Below are 14,113 nucleotides of genomic sequence, written 5' to 3'. Positions count from 1 at the left end.
TGGGCTAAGTGTCCAGAACTCTACAGAAACAAGGCGTAGTGTTAGTGAGCAAAAGTGTTTTCTCTAGTGAAATGGAAAGTAAATGTCCATGCTGTCTGTTTGAATAATGCATATTTTTAATTTGTTGCAATAAATACATTAACAATACAAAAAATTAATGGACGCCCAGTTGCATCATACCTTTAACCCAAGACAAATATTTCCCCCCATTCTTTCTCTCTCCCACTTTTAACAAGAAAAGCAGGTTTTAATTCAGTGGCTGCCTTCAGATGGCACGCTAAACTATGGTGAGACGTGAACGAGCCTTTCTCTGCCTCTGTGTTCTTCACCAGTAAAATATGGGCATTAATTTACTGCCTTTGACTATGTCTTCGTGCATCTCTGCTGATAGACGTTTCTGTTTAAAGTCCTGGTCTGTAGTCTGGGACCTTCATACTAACAGCACAGGATTGTGTCCAGGGGAGTTTACTTTGATGCTGGTAACACAGCGGTTTGAATTCACCCCTGTAGGTGCACTCCCATTGTCTCTGAAGACAGACGGATGCCAACAGTCCACAAACGAAGGAACAATTCAGCTCCTGTTTATTTTGGGGTGGGGGTGGGGGATCTTCCTCCAGCTTGTGTGTCAAACAGTCCTCACAGGGTGTTGGTAGTCGTAAACTACTTGCTTACCAGTACATTTTGGAGCATCTGTTGACCAATGGTGCAGATGAGCGTGGAAGAAAGGTGTGCATTATTTCTGCACAAAGGGTAGATGAGTGGTCATCCTTCCATATATACAAAGCTTGTTTTCTGAGCTCTTTCTGAAGAAGGGCTGGGAAAGCAGTGTGCTGTGATAAACAGCTGACATAACAGAAGTGGCAATAATCCTCCATTAAATATCTTTCAGCTGATGGGGCTCACCGGATAATTGACTTTCCAGCAGGAATTACTGGCTCAAACTAAATCAGCAGGCATTAGGGCAGCCTGCTGCTGTTTCGAAAGGGAGAATGTAGCTTTGCCTGACTCTGACAGGGACTATTCATCTTGGTAATTCAGTGTATGTGTCACTACCAGATGACACTAAGACTGTAGACACTAAAGTGGCTCTAATTAAAAACTGTTTTTGTTTGGAATTCCCTTCGTGAATTCAGTAGCTTTTTATCTGATTTAAGATCCTATGTGCTCACCACCAGATGGTGGGTGGGTGATCTGAACCAGCCGGTGGTGTTTGACCTCCCCCGGTTCGCTTTTTGTCTGTTGCCCAGGCTACCTTTTACACTGTGGTGTTTGCAGTTCAGATGGCAGCAGAATTTGTCCTTCCGTTCCCACAACCATTAGAAGCAAATGCTGCTTGGCCACTTCTTCCTGCTCTGGCAACTCCTTGGGATGATGAGTTTCTCACTGAAACGTGTCTGCAGTGGGAGCAGGTCCTAGTGGGAGGGCAACTGCACCTCAGTCCCATGAAGTTAAAGGTTCACATAATCACAAAGTGGATACATGTTAAACGGTGTTCAGGGGTTTGCTTGAACATAAGATGTTAAATATAGGGCTGACGCAAGGTGCACATGCCGTGTCTTGTGGTTCCATTACAGTGGGGGGGGGCGTGTAACCCATATACATAAGCAGGCCATGTAAAGGGCTTGAAAAGAGTTTGTGCAAATTGAAAAAAACAGTTGCTTTTCATATGCACTGTTCCAGAACAGAGTCAGAAATCGCCCTTCCTTGAGCAGGGGGAGGTCTTCTCTGAATTCAGCTCTTAGTTCTTGCTGATGTTGACCCACAGAAGGTGGTTGTAGCAGTTAGGATTTCCTGTTTCTTGACCTAAATGCTTCCTCTGTTGTAAATAACCCATTAGCGTTCTACCTTTTAATCACTGCCTCTTTGTTCATTTTCTTCTTTAGAATGGGAGCCTGAGCTGGAACGAAGAAGCTGATGGCAGCAGAGGAAGAGAGGTATCTCGAGACTTTGCCAAGGTCAGTACAATGACTTGAGTTTGAGTGCACGTTTGAGCCTAGTGGGAAAACAACATTTGATTTGCATTCTTTAGGGTGTATCTGATGCTGCGTTGAGCCTGCTTTCACTCACACAAGACTTTATCCTCTCCTCCCCACTGTAGCTCCCCAAAATCTGTTTGGAGCAGAATTTGAGGGGGCACTGGTGGGGTGGGCTTCAGGGGAGGATAAGAGGAAGGGGTAGTCCTGTTACACAAACAGCAGTGCTCAATGCAGCCCATTGCAGTGAAGAATGTGTTAATCCCTGGGATGGTTCTGCAGCTGGACGAGAATCCAACAAACTAGATTTCAAGGTCCAAAGATACAGCCCAAATTAACTATATGTCTGGGTTGCCTTGTTTTTTTCCAAACCCAACCCAGCATGAATTATAATCTACTTGCTTTATTCCCCAGTTGTATGAACTGGATGGTGATCCTGAACGGAAGAAGTTCTTGGATGACCTCTTCATTTTTATGCAGAAGAGGGGTGAGTAGAACTCTTACGCTGAGTTTTGTTTCGATAACCTGAAAAGTCACAGAGAGGAATACACCTGCTGGTGTCCTATGCTAGAATTGGAGTCCTTCTAATGAAGCTGCTGCTTGGATTGGCTTCAGAGATTTTGTTTCTTGGTGGATGGGGAGGAGAGGAAACAGTACCTGCTGCTTCGAAGGTGGAGAGTTATGAAAGAGAATCCCATGAAACAGGCAGCTTAGTTGAAGTTTAAGTAAAAGAGATACTGTCGTTTCCCCCCCTTCCAGACTTGGTTTGAAACAAGGATAGACTTGCTATTATTGAGACCTCTTGCGAGGCGGTTGCAGTGTAAACATTGACAGCGGGAATGGAAAGAGGATAGGAGGAAAGGAAACAGCAGGAATGACAGCATTTGCGCATACATGGGTTTCCATTTCCCCTACACCAACCCAAGTAGAAGCAAGAGGTCTGTTAGGTAAATGTGCCTCACTCTGCAACCACAAGTTTCTTGTCCTCATGGTATGCTGAAGTGTTTAAATAGCAAATGTTCTTAATGGAGCAAAGAAAAGAAGGTGTGTGTGTGTGTGTGTGTGTGTGTGTGAGAGAGAGAGAGAGAGAGAGAGAGCACGAGCGAGCGCTGGGGGGGCAGGGAGAGAGAGAGAAAGAGGCTTCTAAACAATCTCAACAGCTAAGGCAACCCATAAAAAACAGGTTTTTCTGTTACTGTCAGATAAATACAACAAATCTCCTCCCTGCTTAGTGCCACTAAATTTGGAAGCAAAAACATAACCTCTGTTGTCTGTAGTGTGTTTTGCTTGCGTCAGTCACAAAATTCAGGGTTGCTGTGAGGCCCTTTTAGCTCTAGATAGATTTCTGAAGTTGAACAACCTGCTCATCCTTTCCTAGGTTGCACCAGTATTGTAAGGTTGAATCAGCACAGGCTGGTAAGTTGAGGATTGATCTTGGAGGCCCAGTGTGAAAGACAAACAGCAGATTTCACATGAGCTCCTGAAAAAAGAGTTGAGGATGAAAAGCCCTGGCCCTGGATACCATCCCCTGACAGGCTATTTGTGTCCAGTGCCCTGCTGCATCAGACCTAATGCAGATCAAATGTGCGGGCCTCTTCTGAGCACAGCAGGTTGCCACAAAGCAGCTGCACCTGCAAGTGATAAAATGCCTCTTCAGTGGCAGTAATGACGAGAGAGGATAGGAAGGCTTTAACACACTGGGGAGGGGGGAGATTGCCCCCTCTGTGACACTAAAATAGAGAAATGAGAAAAAATGGAGCTGGTTCGTCAACCTTTAGCCCATGCCTTCAAATTATAGGACTCTGTTTTGGATTCATGAAGACCTCGTCCCTTTCTTGGGCTGTCCTGAAGATGAAAGGTTGCCTTGGAGAATTGCATTTCTGCAAAAGCACTCTCATCTGTTTTAGGGCCAGCAGACTTCCTGAGGGCTATTCAGGTGTTATGGCTAAGGTTTGGTTAAGCAACCGACGTCCTTGTCCCTTGTGCATAAAGTTACATGAGTTTAAAAATGGATCAAAACAACAAATTTCAGAGGAGTGGAGCTACTGCTACCTGGCACACCCACCCACAGGCACAGGCTGCATCCCAGAAAAGAGGGAGGGATTTGCTATGTAAGCTTAATGAGAGTTATCATGGTGGATTCCTTTTCATCGGTGTCTGGATTGATCCTGCAATGACTGAGTGAGAGGAAACAAGAAGGAGATCAAAGTAATAGGGGTCTCTCTGGATACACCAGGGGTCTGCAACCTTTAAGACAAAAAGAGCCACTTGGACCCGTTTCCGAAGAAAAAAAAACTGGGAGCCGCAAAACCATTGCGACATTTAAAACAAATATATCTCCGGAGCCGCGATCTGACAGCGGGCGGGAAGGTGACGTCGGGACGGTGCGTGACTAATGCACGCACCGCCCCCATGTGACGTCACAGCCAGTACAGCGCCCGCCACAGTGGGGAGTGTCGGGGCGCACAATGCGCCTCCTCCCCTCGTTAGTATCCGCCCCGGAGCCGCGGCAAAGGTGTAAAAGAGCCACATGCGGCTCCGGAGCCGCGGGTTGCTGACCCCTGGGATAGACTGAATCATTCAAATTAGATGGTTCAGTCTGTAGAGCAGGCGTAGGCAAACTCGGCCCTCCATATGATTTTGGACTACAACTCCCATCACCCCTAGCCAGCAGGACCAGTGGTCAGGGATGATGGGAATTGTAGTCTTAAAAAACATCTGGAGGGCTGAGTTTGCCTATGCCTGCTGTAGAGCATGAGACTCTTCATCTCAGAGTCATGTGTTCAAGCTCCATGTTGGGCTAAATATTCCTGCATTGCAGGGGGTTGGACTAGATGATGCTCATGGTCCCCTCTGTTTCTATAGAATTGTAGAGTTAGAAGCGACCCCAAGGGTCATCAAGTCCGAGCCCCTGCAATGCAGGAGTTTCAACTAAAACATCCAAGACAGTTGGCCATCCAACCTCTTCTTAAAACCTCCAAGGAAGGAGAGTTCACAGTCTCCCAAGAGGGACCGTTTCACTATTGAACAGTTCTTGATTGCCAGAGAGTTCTTCCTGGTGTTTAGTAGGAATCTCCTTTCTTGTAACTTGAAGGCATTGGTTTGAGTCCTACCCTCTGGGGCAGGAGTAAACATGCTTGCTCCATCTTCCATGTGACAGCCCTTCCGATAGTGCCCAGTGCTGTCATACACTTCCCCTTGTCAGAGAGCTGTTGCCAGAGAATCTCAAAGCGCACAATAAATGCAGAAAGGGACAATGCCATAAAAGTAATTTATTAAGGAGAGAGAAAAGGCCAGACTTTGTCAGACCCTCCACAAAAATTGTGTAGGCAGCCTCCCCCTCCTCGTATTGTCTTCCCTACAACATTCTATGTCAAGTAGGGATTTTTAGAGGGGGGGGGCTGGAGGAGAGAGTTTCTGCTTACAGCCCTCCTGGATGATTTGGTGGCTGTTGTGTGAGAGAACTGACATGTGATGGTCATGACTTTGGGAGCTCACTTATTATACTCATGCGCCCCAACAGCTGTTTTCCTCTGCTTATTGAGGGTGCCTGTGACGGAACTTGAGCTCTAGTTCAAAGCTTACACAAGGTAATTCATTGTAAGAATATAAGAGCCTGGCTTCTGGATCAGACCCATCTAGGCCAACTAGATGCCTCCATGGGAAGCCCACAAGCAGGACTTAGGTGCTCCAGGCCTCTCCCCGCTTGTAAGTCCCATCAGCTGGAGGTAGAACATAGTCATCATGGCTAGTAGCTAGTCACCTTGATCCAATGTTTATTTGTGAAAGATATTTCTATCCTGTCTTTCCACATCTGAGGAAATGCTCTGAGTGGCTCATGTGGTAATCATATAGTAAAAACAGGAACACAATAAAACAAATAATTAAAGTAAGACAAGCACCATAAAAATATTCCAAGCAACAGGGACCAATGCCTCAAATTTCAGCAGGCAAGCTGTCAGTTTGCTTAAACTTCTTCATTAGGTTTTGAGGGGAAATGGGAGCAAGCATCTCCAGTGGCAGATAGTTCCACATCCTGTGAAATTAGTCTTGGGTTCAAGCTATAGAATTTGTGTTCATTTATTATTTATTATTATTTATTAAATTTGTATACCGTCTGAAGACCATGGGGTGGTTCACAACATAAAAATACAAAATGCATAATGAAACAAGAGCAAGAACAAACAAAATAACACCCCCCTCAAAAAAGACACATTTAAAAAGCCATAGAATGCTTAATCAGCCAAAGGCCTGGTTATAGAAAAACATTTTTGCCTGGGTCCTAAAGATATGTAATGAAAGTGCCAGATGAGCCTCCCTGGCCAGAGCATTCTGCAAATGGGGAGCCACCACAGAAAAGGCCTGTTCTTGTGTCACCACCCTCTGGACCTCTTGTGGAGGAGACACGTGAAGAAGGGCCTGACAGCATTAGCTTTCCCCTTCCATTCTTCTGCTAGCTCAGCATCTTATTCTCGCAGTATCCAACAGATCCATTATATCAGAATACCATTGTCTGGATTTCTTTAGAAATCTTCTGGAAAAGGTAGGTTGTTTTCCAGGCGAATAAACTATGCTACATAGGGAATATGGGTGTGCATCAATTCTCAAGAAGGCAAGGATGCTGGATTGCAAATGGTGTTGTAGCCAGGAAAACTGTTTTGTTCATTTAAGTTCCTCCTTTGTGAAGATCTCATAAAAAGCTTCTGATTGTGCCATTCTGCTGCTGCTCAAGGTTTCCTACGTGACCTTAGTTTTCCCAGATGGCTTGTCCGTTCTGAGTTTGATGTATATATACATAGAAGAGGCTTTGTAAGCCCAAGCGTGTGGTTTTAATGTTTTCCTGCTGTTGTATGCCTTATCTGCATGTTTTCAGATGTGGAAAAGCTTGCAGCAAATACTGATATTGATGAAAGCGTTTGGCAGGGGGTTCTTTTATCTCCAGGCAGCAGTGGCACTTATCAAGCCTATCTATGGAATACCCTTAATACCTCCTCCCCCCCCCCTTTTCTTTCCTGCAGCTTCACCACTAAGTTTTTGCTACCTGGAGGATATCCTAGAGTCTGAATATTGCCGATATTTCTCCTTCAGTAGCAGGCCAAATCAAGTGAGCTAACAGGAGCATGTTTACCCTAATTCCACTATACAAATTCCTTACAATGGTGTTGTGGACTTTCTGTTGCGGGTCCTGGAGGAGATTAGTGATGAGCAAAGAAATAAGGAAATTGTGCTCTGTTGCTTTGAACTAAAACTAGTGAAAAATTCCCATGCCTTTTCAAACTCCTGAGCTCCAAACTATTGCGACACTAAAATTCAGTTATTTGCTGCTGTGGGCAAATTGGTCCATATCATGAACTTGGAGTATTTGTATTTGTATGGAAAAGATAAGAGAAGAATACTGATGAAAAGCGGAAGTTTCTTTTACCATATACACTGTTATTGGCTACTTTTTCCATCTCGGAGCTTGGAAGATGCTATTCCATTAGGCTTTTGTCTGTGGAACCTTCTGTGGCACTGCCTTGAGGAATTTGGAAAGGAAGTCATGGCTTCAGAGAGAGTTAAGCCATTCACCGATTCCAGCTTTCGGATACTTTAATTACTAAGTAAGAATGAAGGAACATACAGAATGGAGTGCTGTAAAACAGCCTGTTCCTCCTTTGTTGGAATTTCCCTCAGAAGGAGCCTTTTATAACTATGTAGAAGTGCCAGTCTCTTTCCAAGTGTGAATTAGGTGTGAGCAGGGAGGACTTTTGGAGAGGGTATCAATGGTTCATACCAGCAAGATCTCCCACCTTTATCTGGAGCTCCCAGGACTGTGCATTTTGTTGTTGTTGTTGTTGTTGACTGCCAGTCTTCCAAATTTGTGGGCCCTTGCTCATCAGAGAAATCTCGGTGCCCTGTTTCACTTCATAGCAGCGTACCTCTCATGTTAGCATAGCTCCTTATGAGTCATCCACACTTAGCTTTCTTTAAGGTAAGTCACATGAAGATACTTCCATCTTTCTGTCTTGCTAGGGCCCTTTCCCCATCCAGCTTAAGAGCTGATGACTTCTGTTCAGATGCTTCAGTTAATGTGTTTTACTAGTTGAAAGCTGGGCACTCAGGCCACATGATGAGGCTGAGTCTCCTGAGTGCCGAAGAAAGAAGCAGGCCTCTTCGCCAACATGCCTGTGGAGGCCTTTGCTTCATATCTGAAGCCAGTGGGCTCAAGCCTGCCCATTTAAGCCTTTAAGACATCAATGGATCTGCTTTTACTTCTTGAAAAACTGTGTTTCTGCTTCAGATATCGCTGGGGGAGTTAGTTCAAGGGTCAGAGGGGTGAGAACCCCACCAGTAGCAGAGCTGTTGAACATCTGGTAAAGATGTTATGAGCGTGAAGTATATTGAACCCAGCTGTGCCAGTAGCCATTGAGCAACTGAACACTAGCGAGGCTTAACGTGAACAAACTCCATGAGAACAGGCCTAGGGAGTAGTGTTGGGACACGGTGGGCGCATCGGGGCAGATTAGGCAACTTTGACTGGGTGGGTCGCCTTGACACAAGGACACATGTGCCTGTTAAGTTGCCTTCAGTTTGGCAGCTCATCTAATAAGCAGAAGCAATCTGTCAGTCTTGCATTATTCAGGGGGTGAAGGGGAAGCAGAGCCCAATGGCATTTCCATGGGTGCAGATAAGAACTGGGCCTCACATCAAATAGAACATGATTAATTGCTCTCCTTCCCAGCTCCTGCTTTGATAAACATATGTGAGGGCCCACAGGTTAGCAGATCAGGTAATGACTATCACATCAGGAGGTGTGAAGATTCACTGTGGAACTAGACAAGAGGCTTGGGGCATGGGATGAGTGATGAGGGCTGCTATGGGATGGCCGGGGGGCAGGGGCAGACAGGCCCTCTCTCCGGACTGCATTTTCTTACATTTCAAACAAGTCCTAAGGGCAGAGCCTGTAACTTCTTGCTTTGCCACATGCACAGAGATTCTGGCAACAGATGTCAGCTGCGTCTGACGGGAGTGGAAGTCCAGAGCATCTGAGGGCACCAGGTTGTAGAAGGCTGATCTGGAACATTTCTGGCCCTTTATTGAAACATTGTGATAGCACCTGGAAAAGCATCTGCAGGATTGGTTGCTCTTTGCCGCCTGTGACATAAAAACATAAGAAGAGCCTTCTGGATCTGGCCAGTGGCCCATCCAGTCCAGGATCCTGTTCTCATAGTGGCCACAGAGATGCCTCTTCCAGGAAACAGGCAAGCTGAGCCCGAGCACAAGAGCCTTCTCCCCTCCTGTGCTTTCCAGCAACTGGTAAAACCAGATGGTGGCAATTCCTCCAGGGCCTCCAGCCACCTCCCCCAAGCGCCATATTTCTTATACTTGTTAAAGCTTTTCAAAACCACATTTGGGCCCAAATGAGGACCCCCAAGATTATTTTAAAAGCCAATCACAAATACAAATTTTAAACAATAGCTTGAAATAAACCAGAGTGTTAAAACAAAGACGAGAAGAATTTAATACTTTCATACCATTCAATGTGGAGGGAGGGGAGACCTAAAAGGGGTCTAGCATGGGGCCAACTTCCCTTGGAAGGGAACTGCAAATTGGGGTGCTACCACTGAAAACCTGTTTCCATCAGCAAGGTATCCTGCAAGGTTGGGGCATACAACAGATTTGGGAGGTGACAAATTAGAAAGAGTTTCCCCACAGGTGCTTTCAGAAAGCCCACAAGCAGGAATTAAAGACCCTAGCCCCCATCCCCACCCCCACTCCCACCACCATAACTGTCTCCCTACTGCATCAACTGGTGTTCAGAGGTACACTAACTCCGAATATGGAGCTTCTGTCTTAGCTAGAGTAGCCACTGATCGGCCAGTCCGCCTACAGTTTGCTTAATTCTTTTTTAAATCTATCTGAGACAGTTTTCCCAGTGCAAAAAGAGTATTTAAACTCTTTACCATGCTTGCTGGGAAGGGCTGCTCAGCACACCTGCTCCAGAAGGCTAAGGATACTTGTGTGACATCTTTCAGAAGCTCTGATGGCCCTGCGAGATCTCGCAAGAGCATCCCAGCAAAGCTATTTTGCACCAGGAAACCCTGGAGCAAAAATAACTTTTAAGTCCTCTGCCTTGCTTGTGTTAATTTGCTGGATTTCAACTGGCGACATTTACCCTCTGGGTATAGGGCGGTATATAAATTCAGTAAATATATTACAATAATAACCATGTCTGGCTGAAATTGTGCAAGTTAAATGTGTGTAAGACTTGATTGTACTATGACATTGACTCCATTTTGGGGAGGCAGAATTGTGGCACAGAGCAGAAGAGTGGAGTTTTGGTAAATTTTCAGGCTCACAGAGAGCAAAGGATCCTTTTGCATGCCCATTAATACTACCACACTGTCTTCCTAGCCAGTGTTGAGATTCAATAGGAAGTTTTTTTTTAATTTTTCTAGCAAAGTGTGTAGGCTGCTGAGCAGTGAGAAGGAAGGGCATATTGTTATCAGTGTTTCTTTTTTTCTGTCCTATGGTGATAGGACTATCAGGCCTTTGTTACCATGTCTCTCTAGGACCATTTTGCAGTCTTAACTGTGTTTGTACTTTGTGGATGGATAATTGGAGGTCAGAGGGAGTCATAGAATCATAGAATAGGAGAGTTGGAAGGGGACCCCAAGAGTCACCTAGTCCATCCCCCTGCAATGCAGAAATCTCAACTAAAGTATCCCTGGCAGATGGCTAGAGTCATCTGTTCCAAGACCTGACATGCTTGTTCCCCACCCTGGTGCCTTCCAGCTGTTGTTGGACTACAGTTTCTATCAGCCACATGCATGAAGGCCAGTGGTCAAGGTTGATGGAAATTGTACTCCAGATTGTATGGAGGGTTCCAGGCTGCCATGCATAGAGCTCATGGCAAAGGTAGGATTTGAATACACGTCTGTCAAGAGGCAGGCCTCGCCCCTCTGCTTAGCAGAGGTGCAGTCAGCACAAAGGCTGGGTTGGATGGGAACTGTAGGCCCACAGCATCCGCCAGGCAGCATGTTGGCTACCCCATAGCAGCGTGTGGTAATTAGCTTGTGTTCTTAGGTTCTGCTGTAAATTGGATAGGTGTCAGCTAGCCACTGGAATCTCCTTTCCTTTAAAATAGAGTCATGGTCTCAAAGCTAAGCTGCCTGGATGGACAGCTGCCTAGGAACCATAGACATGCCACCTTATTTGGCAGGGGACATCCTGTTGGGTGCACAATATTTGCCACCAGCCTGTTTGCTTGTGACAGCAAATACCTTTCTTAATTTCGCCCTACCTCTGGAGTTGGGCACCAAGCACCACAGTTCAAGTAGCACCTTTGCTGTCCTGGAGTTCTTTCTGCCAAGGTCCCAAACATGCCGATTTGGGGCAGGGAGTCATGCATGCATGCAAGTCTGTTGCAGCAACTGAGTTCCATTTATTTTCTTTAGATTAGATTAGATTAGATTTATATACTGCCCTTCATCATAAGATCTCACGGCAGTTCGCACAATAAAATACAGGATAAAAACAAATAAATAAGTGAAACAAAACAGCAAAACAATACCACCACCCTTCACACAGACATGTTTGAAAGGGTGTAGACTATTAATAATCCAGAGGCCTGGTTGAAGAGGACTTTTTTTGCCTGGTGCCTAAAGGTGTGTAATGAAGGTGCCAGCTGAAGCTCCCTGGGGAGAGCATTCTACAAACGGGGAGCCACTACAGAAAAGGCCCTTTCTCATGTTGGCCCCCCTCTGGATCTCACGTGGAGGAGGCACACGAAGAAGGGGCTCGGATGATGAACACAGAGCCCAGGACAGTTTATATTTTAAATTGCTGGCACAGAGCCCTGGAGAATTATTCCTCTCTCCAGGCTATAGACATTTTGTCATCTCCAGTTCTGGACTCAGAAAAGCCTCTGTAGTCCCCTGCGCCTGAAAGCAGACTCCTTGGGCTGCTGTTTATTATCTGTGCCCAGGGCTCCATCTGATTTTGATTACCCTGTATCAGAGGTGAGGTGGCTTGGGATCATGTAGCAGCAGGGGTGAAGCGGGGGGGGGGTCCTCTCTTAGTGAAAAGGGGAAGTGCATGCAGAATGTAAGGACAGAGGAAACAGCCCACTCCCTTTGCTGGCAAGAGGTTGGGCCCTCTGTCTGCATCGCCGCAATCCAAGAGGTCCCTGCGTGCTGTCGGAATAGAGAGAGACACTGGAAAGTACAGTAGAAATGAGCTTGCCATCAAAAGGCAACAAGTCCTGCCCCGTGCCCCCGGTCAGTGACCTTTCCCTCTGGAATTCTCCCCTCTGACCCCCAGATCATTAATCCCCCCACTGCCAGATGACAGTAATCCATCATGGGCCCTGACAAGCCTCGCAGCCGGCCGTGAAAGGATCTGCTCAGCCTCCGTCTCTCTCTTTCTGTCCCATGATGCTCATTTCTCAGCCTTTCCTGTTCAGCACTGGGGGCTTCCAATAAAGACTTAACGCCTTTCTCTTCCTACCAGGGGGCTTTGAAGAGAGGCGGCTGAGGGCTGTACGAGGAACCTTTCCACACTTACTGTGTCTTGTTTGCTTCTCTCAGTCTCCACCTGTGAAAGGCTCGAGCATCCGAAACAGCACTGGGATGGAAAATGGAGTCTGCTTTCCCTTTACTGTTAAATCTATTTATAAAATCTATTTTAAATGGCTTTTGTCCAGCCTTTCAAATAAGCACCAAACTGTGCATTTAAAATTAAGCAGTTCATGTTAAGTAAATGCAGCGCAGTATTAAAACCTGGAAAACCAGCACTAAAAGCAGAGGAAATACTAGAATAAAACTGGTCAAATAAAATTTTCCAAAAAAAACCACCAACAAAATAAAAATAAAACCCAGGCAAGCAGATGCTGAGCATGTGCTGGAGAAACAGCATCTAGCAGGATTTAATGCCCGCTTATCAGCTGATGAGACAGAGGTTAAATCCTGCTTTGGCTGCTGCTTACTCCCCTGTTGGGAACTGGCTGGGGCAGCCAACACATAATTGACCCCACCCCACATCAGCTGATGTCTCCCAACACAGCTGATTGACAGGTGGGTGTGGTGTGGGGGAAATTGGCTGGACAGATTGGACTCCCTGGCAGGCCAAGATTGGCCCCTGGGCTGGAGTTCCTCAACCCTGGTGTAGACACAAGGCTATAACTCTGTACAGGCAACTTCCTATTTTCCTAACACATATTTGTATCGTGGATTTCAAATACACATATAGCCCATGTGGTTTATTTTTTAAAAATTCACTGTATACAAGGAAGTTAATGCACTGTTCACATCTGTTACCCAAGGCCAAACAAATACTGATGCAGTTCTTTAAAAATGAGCAGTGCTATTTGGGCTTTGCTTTCTGCTTTTATTATTATTATTAGATAGAAGTTCTGCACAAAGAAGCAGTGCTAACAAATAACATTTGCATATGTTTACTGGTCCTTATTTATTTAGTCAGAGGGAGCAGCGACTTCCACAAAGACATTGAATCAGAAACATATCCTTGGACCTCCTCTGATTTCAGATGGGTTTTTTAAGGTATTATTGGTGGCTGGCTAATTGGTATTTTGTTTATAGACCGCTTTTCAACCCTAGGGAACACCAAAGCAATTTTTAAAAAACCACATTTGTAACATTAATTCAATCCTTCAATTAAAAAAATGGTATGAAAACAGCAAAACATAGAATTCAGATTTCAAGCATAAGACATTGTGGTGCAGTGTATCAGTATATTCCCAGTGTATCAGTCCCAAGTTTGTTTATTTGTTTTTACATCTGTTCTTAAACTAAAACAAGTTCTCAAAGCAGAGAGCTCTGGGGAAAATGTATAATTTCACCAGGAAGAATGATACCAATAAAACTAAACTGCATCATATGGAGGTTAAAAGCCTATCTAAAAAGAAAAGTCTTGGTATTACATATTTCTGCTATTACTGATAGCTCTTGGCAGGCTGCACTTTTGCTTAGTGGCTCTCAAAAAACACAACTCCATCCATGTGGGCAGTCGCTCTAGGCCAGAGGTGGGGAATCTGTTGTTAGACTACACCGCCCACCATCCCTGACCATTGGGCCATGCTGCCTGAGGCTGGTAGGAGCGGTAGTCCAACAACAAACATCTGGAGCGGCACAGATTCTTCA

The 14,113-nt window shown here is 45.4% G+C and overlaps 1 protein-coding gene across 2 annotated transcripts in view; it reads left to right on the top strand.

Moving 5' to 3' along the window:
* The window catches only part of ARID3B (AT-rich interaction domain 3B), a 57,056-nt gene that overhangs the window by 21,628 nt on the left and 21,315 nt on the right, over positions 1-14,113 (top strand). For both annotated transcript variants that reach the window (XM_083630480.1, XM_083630481.1), the window contains exons 3-4: positions 1,884-1,955; positions 2,388-2,460. In XM_083630480.1, the coding sequence (XP_083486606.1) occupies positions 1,884-1,955; positions 2,388-2,460 (145 nt within the window). The remainder of the gene's footprint in view (positions 1-1,883; positions 1,956-2,387; positions 2,461-14,113) is intronic.

This window comes from Podarcis filfolensis (assembly GCF_964270895.1).
Source record: "Podarcis filfolensis genome assembly, chromosome: 9".
Classification (NCBI taxonomy): Eukaryota; Metazoa; Chordata; class Lepidosauria; order Squamata; family Lacertidae; genus Podarcis; species Podarcis filfolensis.
This window is presented reverse-complemented; position numbering and strand designations above follow the sequence as displayed.